Raw genomic sequence first — 19476 nt, 5'->3', positions numbered from 1 at the left:
TTTTATGCTTATCACTGGCAGTTTCTAGGTTGGAGGATGGGAGATACAGTTCAAACTCTTGTTTGAATATTTTCCAGTTTACATACATTACTGGATATGCTGAATGCCTTTGGAAACTGCAGACCTTCCATGATTCTTCCGTTGGATATTTCTTTCTGTGATGTTTCTGGTTGTTGCTGGAGTCTGACTGTTGCCACTGGGGTCTGGTTGAAATTTTTCTTTGCACGCTTTTTTTCTTTCTTCGAGCTGAGATTCTTTCTTTTTCTCTATACCTTACTAATCTACTCTCCGAGCACCCTGGTACCATGTACTCTCTATTCTGCTTTACCTGGATGGTTCGGATGCGTAGTGTTGAATAAAGAACACAAAGCTTTGTTAACGAACAAAACTATAAATTTATTACACTAATAACTAAGATTTGTTCACATTCCTAAAGTAGAAGGTTCTTGTATAAAACTATGCTATCTCTAACTTACAGAACTCTCAAGTATACAACTGTTCGCTATACCTAACACGGTTCCAGCTCTCTCCTAACTCTCAACTCCTAATCATCTAATCCTGAATCCCTGAAGTAACATAATATACATGACTGTTCTGTGGTTCCTTCTAGTGGTAAGAAGCATTATCATTAACTTGTTAACTCTTTATATCCCAGTCAATATACATATCATTACTCCCTTAAAGAGTCTGCTTTCCTTAGACAACAGTACCAGTAGATATATCCAAAAAGGAAGCAGTCTCAACTACAGTTGTTTAGGAGAGTTTAATGATTGAAGGAGCTACTCAACAGGATCTTAATTTCCTGAGGTAGTACAATGGTACATCCCTTGGTCACCATATCTGTACACTGTACCCTCCAATATAATTTATCATCCATTTGTACACTGAGACACTCATAGTTGGTAACAATTTCAGTTTCCGCATCGTGAATCTTCACAGGAACAATGAGGTGGATACCAACACCTGCATCAATGGGAGGAATTTTCTGCGCAATCCGCCATGCATTTCTCAGCGTGTAGTCGATTCGGCATTGTTCATCAGCAGGATCTTCTGGTCCTGCCGTTGTCAATGGGGTTCCAGTTGAATGCACCCCTCGCCGTCAGGAATCACTCGGCAGAGATGTGCCATCGGTGGACCCAGAAGGTTCCACTGGCGTGAACTGTCACAAAGTTCTTGCCAAAAGTTTGTGACAAAAAAAAGACCTCACCTTTGCAGATCTTTCGCAATATCTCACCTAGATTTTCTATATACGATGCACATTCTGGAGCAACACAGTGGTTAGCACAGTGGCTTCACAGCTCCAGGATCCCAGGTTCGATTCCCAGCTTGGGTCACTGTCTGTGCCGGATCTGCACGTTCTCCCCGTGTCTGCGTGGGTTTCCTCCGGGTGCTCCGGTTTCCTCCCACAGTCCAAAGACATGCAGATTAGGTGGCTTGGCCATGCTAAATTGCCCTTGGAGTCCAAAAAGGTTAGGTGGGGTTACGGGGATAGGGTGGAGGCATGGGTTTAAGTGGGGTGCTCTCTCCGAGGGCCGGTGTAGACTCGATGGGCTGAATGGCTTCCTTCTGCACTGTAAATTCTATGATCTATGATCGTTCCAGTGCAAAAGGAGAAATCTTACTGTGCCGCTGTTTTACCATCTAACTCCATTTATTTTAAATGTATGTTCAGACCCATGGGCTGAATAATACGGGTCGCTCCAGCCCCAGAAACAACATCAGCGTGGAGCCGACATGCTCCATGCTCACCCATCCTGCAGCCATTAAGAGGGGAAGATTAACAAGAGCTGAGTGGGACTTCAAACCCTCACCTCATTTCCATCTTTCCCCTATTCTGATGAAAGATTGAAGACTTGAAATGTTAACTCTGTTTCTCTTGCCACAGATAATGCCATATCCTGCTGAGTATTTCTAACAGTTTCTGTTCTTCTCCCATTTATTTATACCTACATTTAAAAACCAGACTCTTGGAAACAATGAAACTTGACACCAATGGGCAGGAACTTGGACTTTATTACACCTGTGTTAAAGGTGCTGACGGTTGATCATATTCCTACCTGAATGTGAGTCAGAATAGAAGCATGCTGAAATATCTCACCTTGTATTGTGCTGTCCTGTTTTCTATGTCAGTAAAGAGATTATAGATAGCTGGATCAAACCCCGTCAGGTTTAATGTCATCAAAATGGTTTCCAGGTTGCTGAGGTCAGAGAGCTGGAGTCCTGTGCAATCATCATCACAAGCTGGGGAGAATGTCAAGAACCAAAAATGTTATAAAATTCAACATTCGATAACAGCTATCCCATGCATCTGTGATGATTTTGTTGCCAGATCATACAGAAGAGGGAGAGAGAGTTTTTCCAGCTTCAGTGAGTTTGATGGCTGAGTTATTTATATTTCCGAGTGTAAAACAGGATCATAATTATTGTGATATTAGGTGATTTGGCACATCCATGATTTCCTGAGATTTTCTCCCCGCAAGCTTTGTTCCTCAACAGGAGAGGTGGATTACTGAATCATCACAGTTTGCATGATGTTCCTTTCTTTAGAGTCAAAGAATCATCCAGACTCGAAAAGTTAGCTCCCTCCTCTCTCTCTCCACAGATGCTGCCAGACTTGCTGAGACTGCAAGAGCTGTGCTGGCCTTAACTCCAGCTCTGGGAATTTCCAAGCAAACTCAAAAGCCCCCAATTTTAACCTAACCAGCCTGGCGCATACTAGGTGGATTTGGGGTGAATGCCTGTTCTAAAACCTGCTTGAATCTGCCCTCCAATGGCTTCAATGTTGAGTAGAATTGGATGTGTTGCGAAATGTCCGTCAAGCTTTGAAGCCTGCTGAATGGGAATGGTTAAAATTGGGACCAAAAGGCTCAAATCACTCCAGTTCCCTAAATATTCCTGAATAACTTGTTGACCACATTCTGAACTAACTAGTTCTCACGAGCATAACCATATGGATTGAAAGTGGCCATCTCCCAGGCTTTGCAGACAAGCGATAAAACCTGCAACATTTGAATTGCATTAAGATTCTGACCAGAGGTAGCTTTTTGAAAATAATGAATTGGGGGCAATTCTGACTGTGGTCGATAGCATAAACCAAAGCAGCGTCAGGTCATTCTGCCAATGTCCCAATTTTCATTCTCTCTTCAATGGAAATCAGATATTGGCTGAAATCAAAACGACCACTCAAGGGATCATTGACTTAATTAAAAGAACTGCTTCGTTCTTCCACATGGGATAATAATTTAGGAAAAGCATAGTAAAGCCGTGTTCCTGCGTTAAAATCACTCGTGCACAATAATCTTCAGGCTGTTACTTCTTTTTTTAGAATAAATTTAGAGTGCCCAATTATTTGTTTTCCAATTAAGAGGTGATTTAGCATGGCCAATTCACCTACACTGCATATCTTTTGGGTTGTGGGGGTGAGACCCACGCAGACACCGGGAGAATGTGCAAACTCCACATGGACAGTGACCCAGGGCCGGAATTGAACCTGGCACCTCAGCGCCGTGAGGCAGCAGTGCTAACCACTATGCCACCGTGCCGCCTTAGGCTGTTACTTCTTACAGGAAGAAAAACACTTTCCCACAGTGGGAGCCCAGCTGCATTAGCTCCGCGTCTCCTCAGTAAACATCAGAGAAAAATGAGTCTAGCCTCAGTGTCTGTACAGGCATGTGACTGGCTCTCATGCTCAAGCATCTATGTGCACAGAACAGTCTGCAAAAAAGGTATCTGCAATTTCTAAAATTGTACCTTTGATGTGACCACTAATATCAGTAAACTCATCACAAACCTTTCTCGTCTCAATTGCCCAATTTCTCTTCCTCGGTTTGTACATAAGGATAATGACTAGCAGATCAAATCCAGTTGAATGTGAAACATGATTTTCAGCACTAACATGCAGAGCTTCTTTCCCGATAGCATATGCATATTGTAAATCTGCCATGTGATAATTTGTAATGCCTAAAACTTCTATTTACTTTTTACAAAGCTGTTGATCTCTTCGCTCTGAACAAAATAATAACTCTTATTAACTGGAAGATATTTTTGCATAAATCCATTAACTGAGGTGCTATAAACAATGCACAGTGGAATTTCAACTCGAAGCAGCATTCAATGAGTGCTTAAAAGTCTGGAAGTAATGAATTTTACAAAGCACAGCTGGTGAAATTGGCCTGTTACTGAGCAAGGTTAGCTCATTTTTGTACTTACTTTATGTCACACAATGCTCAATCATAATCAGATTACTCAATGACAAGCACGCTTCAAATCTTTCATTTGGGCTCTTCAACTATTCCCAATATTACAGCACAGAGGGAGGTTATTTGGTTCGTTGTCCCCGTGCTGGTTTTTTGAAAGAGCTCTCCAATTAGTTAATCAGTCACTCTCCTATTTGTTCCATTCCCTGACTCTTCACAGCCCTGCAGATGGCTACTTTGGTTTGTTATTTAATCTAAGTTGGGGTGGGAGGGCATCAGTGAAACATCAGAAGACAGATCTGAAGGCAGAAATCATTCCTTTTTCCAGAGTCAGTGACCTCTGGAATAGATTACCAAAGCCTACCCAAAAATCAACTGGACAGTCTGAGACTTCACTCCATAGTAACCCCTTTAAAGATTTTCTGAAGTGAATTTATGCGAAATAATATGAGCTTTGAAAGATACGGATATACTTACATATGCACTCGCTTCCGACCAGTACGTGTTTCGCTTCACATTGATCGCAGAGATGACCTGTTACACCTGATTTGCAAACGCAACAGCCTGTTAAAGAATCGCAGTTACTGTGTGCGGAGCCACTTGGGTTACATTCGCACCGTTGGCACCTACCGCCCGCTGCACGTGGGTTGCCATAGTAACCAGGAGTACATCTAGAGGCACAAAGTGGGGGGGGGGGGGAAATGGAAAACAAATCAGTGTCTAATAACAGTAAGGCAAAAGCAAATTACTACGGATCCAGGAACAAAAGGGTAAAATGCTGGACAATCACAGCAGGTCCGGCAGCATCAGTGGAGAGAGAAGGGCGGGAACGTTTCGAGTCTGGATGATAAAGGCTTTGACAAAGAGTCACTCAGACTCGAAACGTTAGCTCCCTTCTCTCTCCACAGATGCTGTCGGACCTGCTGTGATTGTCCAGCACTTTTTGTTTTTGTTCATTAACCGTATTTTGATTTTCAAGTATCATTCTGTTAAAGGCGTGAAGAAAAAGTGAAGCATTTATTTAACAAGGTCATGCGAACAGTTCCTCGGTAAAACATAATTCCAATTACATTTTACACAAGCAGCAGAAGGAGTAATTGTTCTGGGCAGATTGAGATTTGGTCATTAACTTATACCGCTAGGTGGCACCCACTTATTAAAGCAGGGCATTTTCAATGTTAAATTATATTCAGATCAATGTTGGTTTACAGTAACAGGTAAACCTGCCACCCAAAGACTGTGCGGGTCTCCAAGACAGGTGGGAAAGCAGCAGCAGCAGTTCCAGATAATAATGAAACCAACCTTTCACAGTACTGTCCTTCATAGCCAGGGAGGCAGGAATTACAGCGGAAATCATTCACGCCCTCTAATACACATGTGGGACTGTAGCTGGTGGGAGAAAGGGAAAATAAACAGATGTTGGGACGAAACAATGGATCAGGCAGGTATCCGCAGGAGTCACAAGCCCTTGGTGAACTATGAAGACGAAAATCAAAAATAAAGCAGCATGGTTATAAATCAAAACAAAATAGAGCGGATGCTGGAAATCTGAAATGAAAACGGAAAGTTATGGAAAAAACACTGCAGGTCAGACGGCATCTGCGGAGAGAGAGAGAGGAGGATGGGGGGGGGGGGGGGGGGGGGGGGGGGGGGAGATTTTGAGTCCGTGTTATCCGACAATGAGAACAAGGGCGCAAAAATCCGGCCAGGATCAGGAAACGCAATTCTCACCAGCGAGATCGTGTTTCCCGGATTTCCATGCCCCTCAGTGGTGGCATAATGGGAATCCCCACCACGGAAGGTTGGGAATTCACTTAAATACGTCAAGGTATCATTATATCATTAGCAAACTCTCCCACTGAGATTGTTATCACCCTCCTGGGTGCCAATTGCAGGGATGGGGATGCGGGATGTGTGTGGGGGGGGAAGAGGAGGGTTGCGGGTGGGGGTACCGGAGGGGACCTTCGGGGACCCAGATAAGTGAAACTCAGGGTCAGGGGAGTGAAGGGGGTGGCGAAGGGGCTCAGTCTCATCATCTTGGGGGTGAGGTCGCTCGCAGGCTTTAGCTGCCCTTCACGGCTCTGAGCCTCTAGGTTTAAAGGGGCTCAGCAGCTTGTTGGCAGGCACCGCTTCCCGTGTCCCTCTTGCTGGGCTTGTGGCGATATCACCGCTGAGGGATTGTACTCCGAGAGAGCCAGCTGGAGAGTGGGTGGGAGCAGGTGAATCTGCAGGGTCAGCACAGGGGGCGACTGTGAGATCCCTGGATGCGGTCCCATGAGAGGACAGCCTGCATAGGCAGGCTGAGGAGTTGGTTCCCAGCTTCATGAGGGCAGAAGACCCTCACGCAGGGCAGAGGACGAGTGCAGTCAGAATGAACCCCCACCATGAGCTGTCTGGAAGTGCAAGGCTGCCTGTTATGCAGGCCAGGAATCAGGGATTAGTGTCTGGGGGGCTGGCTGTTCAAGTTGGAAGACTCGTTTAATCCGCAGCCCTTAAGAGCTGTGGGAATGTGGGTGCCCTGAAAGGATGAAGCTGGCTGTAAATTGTAGTCTTCACATGCATCAGGTATTCCTCACCTGCCACAAGGGGAAGCCAGTTGCCTAATCAGCTCCCTGACCCCTCCTTTTAAATCAATTGCACCAATTTAGTCAGCATTGCAATGCATGAGTGTGCCACTGATTGATGCCGAATAGTTAACCCTTCGTTATTATTTGCATTTTGTTTACGCAGTTTCCCTTCAAGGGACTGTACCTTTAATTTGTCCGTCAGTTTATTTGATTTGGTTTACTTGGTTATTTATGATCATCAAAATAGTTGGAAGCCGAACCCACAAGCATTGAACTCAAAGGATCATATTAATGTCTCCATAACAAGGAGGTGTCACAGGCATTGCTCCCAATGCAAGGCGTTAGGATGGATATTATCATGTGTCACCCCAGTCAGGGCATGATGGGTGACAGCACCTTGTTCCTCCATGAGGTTAGAGCACAGGTCAACACTCAACTCCCCTCACCCTTGGGTGGAGTTACCTCGCCTGCTGAAGCTCTTAGGCATCGAAGCGATGGAGTTGAGAGGGGCAACTGTTGGGAATTGTCAATTGTACCAGGGGAGTGAAGCTCAGTGGAACGGCACTCACATAGGAGGTTGCAGATGGGTGTGTGTCCCATATCCTGAGGGGCTGTGGATCAGGGCATCATCAGGAGTCCTCATCACTCACTCGGATGTTCTCATCCTTTCAGTTCATAGTGATCGAGGAGAAGCAGTGACATCGCCGTGCCGCTGCACGTGGCCGGGACCAGGGCCCTGCAGAGGCACGGGGGGGGGGGGGGGGGGGGGGACCAGGGCCCTGCAGAGGCAGGGGGAGACAGGGCCCTGCAGAGGCAGGGGGAGACAGGGCCCTGCAGAGGCGGGGGGGGGGGGGGGGGGGGACCAGGGCCCTGCAGAGGCAGGGGGGGACCAGGGCCCTGCAGAGGCAGGGGGGGGGGGGGGGACCAGGGCCCTGCAGAGGCGGGGGGGGGGGGGGGACCAGGGCCCTGCAGAGGCAGGGTGGGACCAGGGCCCTGCAGAGGCAGGGGGGACCAGGGCCCTGCAGAGGCAGGGGGAGACAGGGCCCTGCAGAGGCAGGTGGGACCAGGGCCCTGCAGAGGCAGGGTGGGACCAGGGCCCTGCAGAGGCAGGGGGGGGGGGGGGGGGGGGACCAGGGCCCTGCAGAGGCAGGGTGGGACCAGGGCCCTGCAGAGGCAGGGGGGACCAGGGCCCTGCAGAGGCAGGGGGAGACAGGGCCCTGCAGAGGCAGGTGGGACCAGGGCCCTGCAGAGGCAGGGTGGGACCAGGGCCCTGCAGAGGCAGGGTGGGACCAGGGCCCTGCAGAGGCAGGGGGGGGGGGACCAGGGCCCTGCAGAGGCAGGGGGAGACAGGGCCCTGCAGAGGCAGGGGGGGACCAGGGCCCTGCAGAGGCAGGGTGGGACCAGGGCCCTGCAGAGGCAGGGGGAGACAGGGCCTGCTGATCTTCAGGGAGCAGGGCCAAAGGAGGCAGAGCCTCAGAGGAGACATGACTGGCTACGGGTCAACCGCTGGAGACCTTCCGAACTCCAAATGCCAGAGGTCCAGTACCAGAGAAGGCTGTGTCAGTTCCAGGGGACGGTGGAACACCTCTGCCAGGTGATGCAAGAGTTGGCACCACGTTGACTGTGGGGTCACCAACTGCCTGTAGCCCTGATAACTTCACTGCCGCTCTGAACCTCGATGCCAGGGGTTCATATCAGGGCTGCACGGGTGACCCATGCGGAATTTCCCAGTCAGCAGGGCACAAGTGCATAAGGGAGGCCACAGATGCGCTCTTTGCGAAGATCCACACGGATATCGACTTGGACCGGGACCAGGCGAGCAAGGGCCATGGGCTTCGCCCGCATGACAGGCATGCTCCAGGCGCAGGGTGGCATCAACTTCACCTACGGGGCTCTGCGCTCCCTGTGGCAGTATTGGGGTACCATTTGTGAACTGCAAGGGGTACCACCCCCTCAACATCCAGATTCTCTTCCCTTTGGGTGTCTGGGAGCAACTGTGCTCCTCCATGAGATAGAGGGGCAACTGGAGTAAGATCCAGAAGCCCCATTGTCCTCTGGTGCTGATACCCATTAGTGGATTCCCATTAGTGGCTGCACTGTGCACCTGAAGCCCTGCACCATGGAGCTCATGTCCACAGCTATGGAGGCCATGAGTTGAATCATGGAGCTGACAGCCGCCACTATGGAGTGTAAGTTCCGCACCATGGTCTCCACTGCGGATGCCACACTCGCAGTGTTGACCTTGTTGCGTTGGGGTGATGCCACCATTTCTTTGGGCAGAATGTGATGAGACTCCTCCAGTCAGCCATGCAGTCAGTGGAGGGATTCTGTCAGCCCTTCCTGATTCTTGTGACTCTGCCTATGTAGATCCAGCAACTCTGGGCTGTCTGTACCCAGAGGCGCATCATCGGCCTGGGGCTCAGCACAATCCAGGGATCCAGCATTCCTCCTGGCAACCAGAGTAAGCTGCCATGGGCATGGCATGTGGCACCATTTTCCGCCAGCGTCACCGGTAGTATTCTCTCTGGTTTTCTCGCCGGGACTGGCACTGAAAAAATATCGGAACATTCTGCTCAGCGGTTCGAGTCAAAAGTGACTGTTCTAATATTTGGGGTGTCGGAGGACCCGGGAGTCCAGGACGAGAAGGAGGCCGACGTCTTGGCCTTTTCTTCCCTGGTAACCCAGCGATGAATACTGTCGGCATGGAGGGACTCAAGGCCCCCGAAGACCGAAGTATGGCTATCGGACATGGCGAGCTTTGAGTAAGTTCCCCTTGAGAGGTTCACTATCGGGGTTCACCCGGAGGTGGCAGTCATTCATTGACTTCTTCGCGGATTATTAATCATCAGCGGGGGGTGGGGGGGGGCCTAGGGTAGAGTAGAGTAGGGGGTGGTTTAGGAATGTCCTTGCGAGAATGGAGTTGTGGTTTGTACTATATGTTATTTGCTTTTCTTTTTGTACAGTACTATACAATGTAATTGCCAAAAATACCTCAATAAAATTGTTTATATAAAAATAAGTGACTGTTCTTCTGGCTATAAATAATTTTGGAATCATGGGTACATTTGTAGTTCAGAAACGCACTAAAACATATTGAAATCACATTCATCTGTATTTGTACAGTGCATTTACTAACATCCAGACAAGGACAGAAGATGTTATAGAGAAATCCACCATCCACAAGTTCCCCTCCAAGTCACGCGCCATCCTGACTTGGAAATATATCGCTGCTCCTTAACTTTCGCTGGGCCAGAATCCTGGAATTCCCTCCCTAACAGCACTGTGGGTGTACCTACACCACATGGACAGCAGCAATTCAAGATGGCAGCTCACCACCACCTCTCAAGGGCAATTAGGGATGGGAAATATATACTGGGCCCAGACGGGGCAATGCTCACATCCCATGAATTAATTTTTTAAAATGGAGAGTAGGTCTTACGAGGAAAGGTTGAGGGTGCTAGGCCTTTTCTCATTAGAACGGAGAAGGATAAGGGGCGACTTGATAGAGGTTTATATGATCAGGGGAATAGATAGAGTAGACAGTCAGAGACTTTTTCCCCGGGTGGAACAAACCATTACAAGGGGACATAAATTTAAGGTAAATGGTGGAAGATATAGGGGGGATGTCAGAGGTAGGTTCTTTACCCAGAGAGTAGTGGGGGCATGGAATGCACTGCCTGTGGAAGTAGTTGAGTTGGAAACGTTAGGGACCTTCAAGCGGCTATTGGATAGGTACATGGATTAGGGTAGAATAATGGAGTGTAGATTAATTTGTTGTTAAGGGCAGCACGGTAGCATTGTGGATAGCACAATTGCTGCACAGCTCCAGGGTCCCAAGTTCGATTTCGACTTGGGTCACTGTCTGTGTGGAGTCTGCACATCCTCCCCGTGACTGCGTGGGTTTCCTCCGGGTACTCCGGTTTCATCCCACAGTCCAAAGATATGCAGGTTGGGTGGATTGGCCATGCTAAATTGCCCTTAGTGTCCAAAATTCTATGATCTATGATTAACCCAGGACAAAAGTTCGGCACAACATCATGGGCCGAAGGGCCTGTTCTGTGCTGTATTTCTCTATGATCTATGAACTTTTATTATGGAGCATAATTATCCCGCATCAGGCGCTTGAAAAATTAGGGGTCATTTTACCTTTGGCCACTGCTGTAAAATGGGAAATATCGATTTACTTCCCATTACACATCCCACCTCATTCTTTGGCAATGCTCCATTCCAGAAACTCAATAACTCTGAATCTGTTCTGGTGTCAAATGGAAACCTCCAACCTTAACGCCCCATCCATCCTTCACTTTAAAATTCTAAGTGGCCTGTTGAGACTTTAGCCCCCCCACCCCACTTCCCCACAGTTTTACAACCTTTTCTTTCCATTTCCAACCTGCCCAATTATCTCCACGCTGTGCACAGGGACTCAATTGAGGTACACTGCCCTCCCTTCAGGACAAGAAAAGAAAATCTTTGAAAACAACAGACGCCTGTGGTTATGCGTTACCTGCCAGACTTGGACCTGGGACAGGCACAAAGAGAGCAGTCAGCGATCGATCCATTTACTCTGCCATAGTATCCTGAAGCACACAGCTCGCAGTGATCGCCCACTGTGTTGTCTCGGCACCCCTGGTTTCAAGAAATAGAAAATCGTAAACAGGTCACCGTCACACAGCGGAGGAAGGAGTGAGAGCAATGCTGTTAACCCAATTAAACCTGGTGTCAGCCAGCCAAATCTATATTTAGAAGGCTGTCAGCTCTGTGAAAGGTGTCTGTCACAGTGAGTCTGACTGGATACCACAAAGCAACTTAAGATGTGAACAACACTCTTAAGTAGAAATAAAAGTCTTATTTAACAGAAGGACTGAGGGTTCTTTTTCTCACACTTGCCAGATTAAATAAGTGAAGTAGTGTGGGTTTATTGTCTGCAAGAAAGGAGAAGGTGGTGTAGTCGTAACGTTACTGGACCCGAGAGATGCAGGCTAATAGTCTGGGGACATAACAAACTTAAGAACTAGGAGCAGAAGTAGGCAATTCAGCTTCTAGCCCACTCCGCCATTCAATACAATCATGGCTGATCTTACCTCAGCCTCAACTCCACTTTCCTGCCTGTTCTTCAGAACCCTTCAACTAATTACTAATTACAAATCTATCTCTCTCCTCCTTAAATTTACTCAATGTCCCGGCATCTATCCCACTCTGGAATAGTGAATTCCACAGATTCATCACCCTTTGGGAGAAGTTATTTCTCCGCATCTCTGTTTTAAATCTGCTACCCCTAATCCTTAAACTATGACCTCTCGTTCTAGATTGCCCCTCAGGAGGAAGCATCTGCTCTATCTCTACTTTGTCAATACCGTCATCTTATATACCTCAATTAGATCTCCTCCGATTCTTCTAAACTCGAGAGAGTACAGATATAAACTGCTCAACTACTCTTCATAAGACAAGCCCCTCATCTCTGGAATCAATCTAGTGAACCTCCTCTGAACTGCCTCCAATGCAACTCTTCAAATAAGGGGACCAAAACTGTAAACAGTACTCCAGGTGCAGTCTCACCAATGCCTTGGAGCACTATGGCAGCTGGTGGAATTTAAATTCAATTAATGAAACATAATGTGGAATTAAAAACTGCTCTCAATTATGGTGATGGTCATTCATTGATTGATCTGGTTCAGTAATGTCCTTCAGGGAAGGAAATCTGCCATCCTTACCCGGTCTGGCTCCAGACCCACATCAATGTGGTTGACGCTTAACTGCCCTCTGAAATGGCCTAACAAACCACTCAGTTCCAGGGCAAGAGGGGATGGGTAACAAATGTTGGCCTAGCCACTGATGCCCGCATCCCATGGAACAACGTTGCTCTCGATATCCCCAAAATGTTAAATGATGACCGACAGGAGTAGGGTAATAACCTCTGACTCTGTAAAGTTATTTTAAAGAGGGGTAGCTGTTGTCTATTGACAGCTAGCTCACAGTCAGCATCATGACTGTAGAATGTCTAATATTTAATTCTAATAGGTTTAATGTGCTGGGTATAATCACAGTGATCATCTCCTCCTTTTTCATATTTTATCCCAAATTTACACCCACCAACAATAAAGAATAATCAGTAACAAATATGTCAATCCCAAATCAATAACAACGATCCCATCCTCCCACCAAACCCCATACATTAGCCCGCATGTTCACACAAACAAATGACTAAAAGGAATTAGGAATCACCCATAGTCGCCATTAACACACACACCCCCCCTCCCCCCAACCCTCCCACCCACACGCCCCAACTAATGTTCGATGTTATCCAGTTCTTGAAAGTGAATAATGAATAATACCCATGAATTGTAGAACCCCTCCATCCTTCCTCTCAGTTCAAGCTTAACCTCCTCAAGAGTCAAGAATTCCAACAGATCTCCCTGCCACCCCAGGGTACAGGGTGGAGAGGTTGCTCTCCAACCTATCAAGATCCGCCTTCAGGCGATCAACAAGGCAAAGGCTACAACATCTGCCTCCATACCCGTTTCGAACCCTGACTGGTCCGACACCCTGAATATGGCCACCCATGGGCCTGGGTCCAGTTTCACATGCACCACTTTAGAAATTACCCTGAAAACCTCCTTCCAGTAATCCTCTAGCTTTGGACAGGACCAAAGCATATGAACGCGATTAGCACCCCCCCCCCCCCCCGCCCCCCCCGCAACGTTCACACACATCTTCTACTCCTTCAAAGAATCGGCTCATCCTCGCCCTCGTGGCGTGTGCGCTGTACACCACCTTCAGCTGTATCAGCCCCAACCTCGCACACGAGGTGGAGGTATTCACTCTCCAGAGCACCTCACACCAAAATGAAAAAATGAAAATGAAAATCGCTTATTGTCACGAGTAGGCTTCAATGAAGTTACTGTGAAAAGCCCCTAGTCGCCACATTCCGGCGCCTGTCCGGGGAGGCTGGTACAGGAATCAAACCGTGCTGCTGGCCTGCTTGGTCTGCTTTAAAAGCCAGCGATTTAGCCAAGTGAGCTAAACCAGCCCCTAAACCAAACCAACCAAAACCCCTCCTTCATATCCCCTCCCAAACTCTTCCTCCCACTTTGCTTTGATCCCTTCCAGTGGTGCCGTCTCCTCTTCCAAAATAGCTCCTTAAACCACTAACACTACCGCCTTCTCCAGTCCCCCTGTCTTCAGCACCTCCTCCAGCAATGTGGAGGCCGGCTCCATCGAGAAGCTCCGTTCTGGCAAAATCTCGAACCTGCATGTATCTAAACATTTCCCCCTGGTCCAGCCCATACTTCGCTTCCAGCTCCTTCAATCCTGCAAACTGACCCCTAAGAAACAAATCTTTTAATGTTTTAATCCCCTTCTCCTACCGTTTACGAAAATTTCCGTCCCACTTCCCTGGCTCAAATCTGTGGTTCCCCCGAATCGGCATTTCCCTTGACCCTGTCCCCAACCTGAAATGTTGGCGAAACTGCCTCCAAATTCTCAATGAAGCTATTATTGCCGAGCTCCCTGAGTATTTCCCCAGGGCTATCGGGAGCGGTGCTGTTGCTAGTGCTTTCAATCCCGACCCTCTGCACAAACTCTCCACCATTCTGACCCACTGGGAATCAACCCCTCTGACCCAGCTCCGCACCTTCTCCACATTCGCCGCCCAGTAGTAATACATCAGGTTCGGGTGACCCAAACCCCCTGCCTGCCTTCCCCTCTGAGGCAGCACGGCAGCACCTTTCTAACTCTGGCCATCTTCCCTCCCCACACGAACGAAGTAATCCTTCCCTCAACCTCTCTGAAAAAGGAGATTTTGGCAGGAAAATCGGCAGGCATTAAAAAATAAACAGAAATTGCAGCAACACGTTCATTTTAACCACCTGTACCCGACCCACCAGTGACAGAGGATATCATCTTTCTAATTAAAGGACTATGTTCCAGTCCAACATTTCACTGTGAAAGGAGTTCAGCTACTCCCATGCCATCTGAGTTAATTGTCAGGTTTTGCGAGTTTTCCAATATTACATCAGACCTTTACTGCACTGTGTGCGCTTAATAGTGATTAACACAATGTTAACAAGTCAAAATCTAACACGCAGAATATTTAATCAGAAATTGTTTCCGTTTCCTCCTAAAATTGCTATCCTAAAATCAAAGTTAATAGTTGATCATGGCACCCAGAAGTGCAGGTTCCTGACTTATTCCTTGAGAAGAAGAAATGATTTTAAATTTGGCTTCACCAAGAGACAAAAGAATAGCTGCGGATCGATCTGCAATTGTAAATGAGAACCCGTCTGGGATTTCAGAACAGGCACAAATTATATCAGTAAAACAAATTGTTATTTAACACACGGCTTGCCACATGTTCGGATGTTCAGAATTGCTATGGTGACACTAAATTATCACATGCAAAATAAAAAATAAAATCATGTGCGGGGTGAGGTCTCAGTGACTCAGTTCTGAATTATACAATCTAGTGTTGTGGGGGAGGCAGTGGTTTAGCGGTATTGTCGCTGGACTAGTAATCCAGAGACCCAGAGTCGGGGACTGGGATTCTAATCCCACCATGACAGATGGTGAAATTTGAATTCAATGAAAAAATATGGAATTAAAAATCTAAAGATGGCCATTGTCGATTGTTGTTAAAACCCATCTGGTTCACTATTGTTCTTTAGGGAAGGAAATCTGTCGTCCTTACTAGTCCACACCCACAGCAATATGGTTGACTCTTAAATGCCCTCAGGGGGCAATAAATGCTGATCCCATGTCCCATAAATGGATTTTTAAAAAAATAAGCCAGGTCCAGGTTTAGAAACATAGTAACATAGAAAATAGGACCAACAGTAGGCCATTTGACCCCTCGGCCATTCAACGTGATCAAGGCTGGTCCTCCATATCTTTATGCTTTATTCCTTGGTCGGTTCTGAGCTTGATTAGGTCAGCATAGATTCCCCCAAGGGAAAGTCCCAGGGTAGATGTGAGAGCCAGAATTCCCCATCCTTGAACTCTTTAGGGAGGAATGCATAATTGGGACATACAGGATTTGATTTAGCCTTGAGAGCTCTTCAGCACTGACTGTTCCAACTCTCAGATGCAGACGAGTCATGTGTGTAAAAAGGCAATAGGTACTCCTTCCTGAAAATCAGGGTGCTAGCTGAGTCACAATGTTGTACGGGTTGAGCACAAATGTCAGGGCTGATAGCTTATTACAGTACTCTGAGAGTCCTTAGCTGTCAAGAGATGCTTGCCAGAAACCTCCATCCTCTTGCGGCTGGGATTCCCCAGTTGCGCTGAAAGCAAATGTAATTTTGGCTGGAATGTTCTCACTTTCAGCGGAACAGCAATGGAGAAGATCGGGGAATCCCTCCCGCTGTCTCTTGGATGAAATGTTATACCCTTTTTTTTAAATTTAGAGAACCCAATTCATTTTTTACAATTAACGGGCAGTTTAGCGTGGCCAAACCACCTACCCTACACATCTCTGGATTGTGGGGGTGAGACCCACATAAACGCAGGGAAAGTGTGCAAACTCCACACGGACTCGAACCCGGGTCCTCAGCGCCTTGAGGCAGCAGTGCTAACCACTGCGCCACCGTGCCGCCCAAAATGTTAAAGCTGCCTGCTCTCTCTGCTGGGTGTAAAAGATACGTTGGTGCTATATTGAAAAAGAACAAGATTGTTATCCCCGGTGTCCTCAGCATTATTTATCCATCAATCACTACAAGTGGGTTATTATAATCGCATTGCTGCCTGGTCAGTTTGATGAGTGCAATTTAACTCCTGTGTTTCCTACCTTAACAGTAACTTCGTTTTTGCTCATTTATAGGACGTTGGCATCGCTGGCGAGGCCTACATTTATTGCCCATCCTGAATTGTCCTTCTTCAGAGTGCATTTAACAGTCAACCACATTGCTATGGGCCTGGAATCAGACCAGGTAAGGATGGCAGACGTCACATTAGTGAACAAGGTGGGTTTTAAAAAAATATTATTTTTTTATTTTTTCAATTAAGGGGCAATTTAGTGTGGCCAATACACCTACCCTGCACATCTTTGGGTTGTGGGTGTGAGACCCACCAGACACAGGAAAAATGTGCAAACTCCACCTGATGGGTTTTTATAACAATTGAGAATGGTTTTATGGTTAGACTTTTAACTCCAGATTTTACTGAATTCAAATTTCACCATCTGCAGTGGCGGCATTCGAACCCCAATTCTTGGTTTATAATCCAATGATATTACTGCTATGCCACCGTCTCCCCCAAGCAAAGTGAGTGTACTTCAAAAAATTCATCATTGGCTACAAAGTACTTTGGGCCATTCTATACAGAAGTCAGGATTTCATTCTTACATCCCATTGCGTGGTACTACAATTGTGCGAAATGGCATAGGTTCAGGACAGATCTAGCAACTCAAAACTGGGCATCCATGAGGCGTGTGAGCCACGAGCAGCATCCGAATTGTACACAACCACAATCTGCAACCTCATGCCACAGCAAGTCTCTTGCTCCCTTGACAATCAAGCCAGTGTCACTCATTTGACCATCAGGCCAGTGGTCAAACCTGGTTCAATGAGGAATGTTGAATAGCATGCCAAATCAACCTGCAATTGAGGTGCCAACCAGGTGAAGCTACAACGAAGGGTCACATGAATGCTGAACAGCAGAATCAAGGGGCTGGATTCTCCATGAGGGAGACTACGTTCTCCCACCAGGGCTGCATTGCACCAGTTTTACAGTCCCCTAGTGGTTGCAAAGCAGGATGCAATTCAGTGTTCCACGCCATGCAAATTTGTGCATGGTGTGAAATATGAGAGGTCTCCCTATCAAGCAGCCATCTTGAGTGGGCAGGCTTTTAGCAGGGTCCTGTGCCCCCCCCCCCCCGATTCCATGGAGTATCTCTCCCCCCAAGTACTAGGGTGACCTCAACCCCCCCCCCCCCCCCCCCCCCCCCCCCCCGGTAATAAGGAGACCTGTAATAAGGAGCTCCAGTTCTATACCTGAAGTATTGCATCCAGTTTTGGTCTGTTTATTTAAGAAAATATGTAAATATGTTAAAAATTATTGAAAGAAGGTTTACTAGACTTACACAAGGAATGGATGGGTTGCCTTGTGAGGAAAGGTTGGACAGGTTAGGCTTGTATCCACTACAGTTTAAACGAGTAAGAGGCAATTTGATCGAAATCTTTAAGATCCTGAGGGGTATTAACAAGGTGGATGTGGAGAGGATGTTTCCTCTTGTTGTAGCATCTAGAGCCAGCGGTCACTATTTAAAAATAAGTGGTCGCTCAGTTACGGCAGAGATGAGGAGAGACTTTTTCTTTCAAAGCGTCATGAGTCTTTGGAACTCTCTTCCTCAGAAGGCAGTGGAAGAAGCAGAATTTTGGAATATTTTTAAGGCAGAGCTAGGCAGATTCTTTATTAACAAGTGGAGTCAACAGTTGTCAGGGGTAGGCAGGAATGTGGGGTTGAGGTAACATCAGATCAGCCATGATCTTATTAAATGGTGGAGCAGGTTCGAGCGGCCTACTCCTGATTTGTATATTCGTATGCAAAAACAAGGAGTGTTCCGCATCAGGGTGCGAGGTGACTTTGTCAAACACTAGAATTTGGCTCCCAGTTAAGATGGAGTCAGCTCATGTCCAGCTGTAATGGAGCCAGGAACGACCATGGTTGAAAGGATATCTAACACTCAAGATCAGTATTGTCTTGTCTACCCACTCTATCAACTTATCCATCATACTGTCTAATAATACATATCGGTGTTAACACTCAATCTGTCTTTTCCTATATTCAGCAATTCATCCAGATTTGTCTCTGCCGACTTACTCGTTGGACCATCTGTATAAATTTTTACTCCATCTGTCCAGCCATCATGCAAATTAGCTATCGGTCGATCTCTTCATCTGAATTCAATGTTTATTTGACACTCTGAACATCATCACTCAAATGTGAAATTAAATCAGCATGTTTAACAATTATTCACATCTTTAGATCTTCAGATCAGCCCTGATCTTATTGAATGGTGAAGCAGGCTCAAAGGGCAAATGGCCTACTCTGCTCCTAATACGTGTGTTCATTGCTATGTTCTTATCGACAATGCTCGTCTTCAACCATTCGATTCAGTCCACACAATATCAAGAAATGGTTGAAGGCACTGGATACTGCAAAGGCTTAGGGCCCAGACAACCAACTAGCTGCACCTTTAGCCAAGCTGTTGCAATATAGCTACAAAACTGGCATTATTTTAAGATGAAACATTGCCCAGGTATGTCTTGTCCACACAAAGTAAGCAAACCAAATTCAGCCAATTATCGGTTAATGTTCTGGGGACACAGTTTCAAATCTCACCAAGGTAGCTGGTGGAATTTAAAATCAATTAAGAGAATCTGGAATTGAAATCTATTCTCAGTAATGGTAATCGTGAAACTATCATCGATTGTCATAAAGACCCATCTGGTTTACTAATGTCCTTTAGGGAAGGAAATCTTCCATACAAGCCTGGTTGGCTCTTAATTGCCCTCTGAAATGACCTAACAAGCCACTCAATCGAGGGAAATTAGGGATGGGCAACATATAGTGACCTTGCCAGTGACGCTCACATCCTACAAAATAACTTTTAAAAAGACTCTCAGCTGCAAAGGGCCATTCCTTGGTGTTTCTTGGTGCCATGGGGCATTTCCATGTTGTTCTTCATTGCCAAGGGTGCGGTCCTTTGTATTGTTTGGCAT

The 19476-nt window shown here is 46.8% G+C and overlaps 1 protein-coding gene across 1 annotated transcript in view; it reads right to left on the bottom strand.

The window, feature by feature from the left end:
* lama1 (laminin, alpha 1) overlaps positions 1 to 19476 on the bottom strand; it is a 422130-nt gene that overhangs the window by 136886 nt on the left and 265768 nt on the right. The window contains exons 30-33 of the mRNA XM_038808722.1: positions 11268 to 11389; positions 5499 to 5585; positions 4674 to 4867; positions 2099 to 2241 (exon numbers count right to left, since the gene is read on the bottom strand). Coding sequence (XP_038664650.1) covers positions 2099 to 2241; positions 4674 to 4867; positions 5499 to 5585; positions 11268 to 11389 — 546 coding nt within the window. The remainder of the gene's footprint in view (positions 1 to 2098; positions 2242 to 4673; positions 4868 to 5498; positions 5586 to 11267; positions 11390 to 19476) is intronic.

Source organism: Scyliorhinus canicula, chromosome 10 (genome assembly GCF_902713615.1).
Source record: "Scyliorhinus canicula chromosome 10, sScyCan1.1, whole genome shotgun sequence".
NCBI classification, from domain to species: domain Eukaryota; kingdom Metazoa; phylum Chordata; class Chondrichthyes; order Carcharhiniformes; family Scyliorhinidae; genus Scyliorhinus; species Scyliorhinus canicula.
The sequence above is the reverse complement of the archived record's forward strand: the minus strand, read 5'-3'. Positions and strand labels throughout refer to the sequence as shown.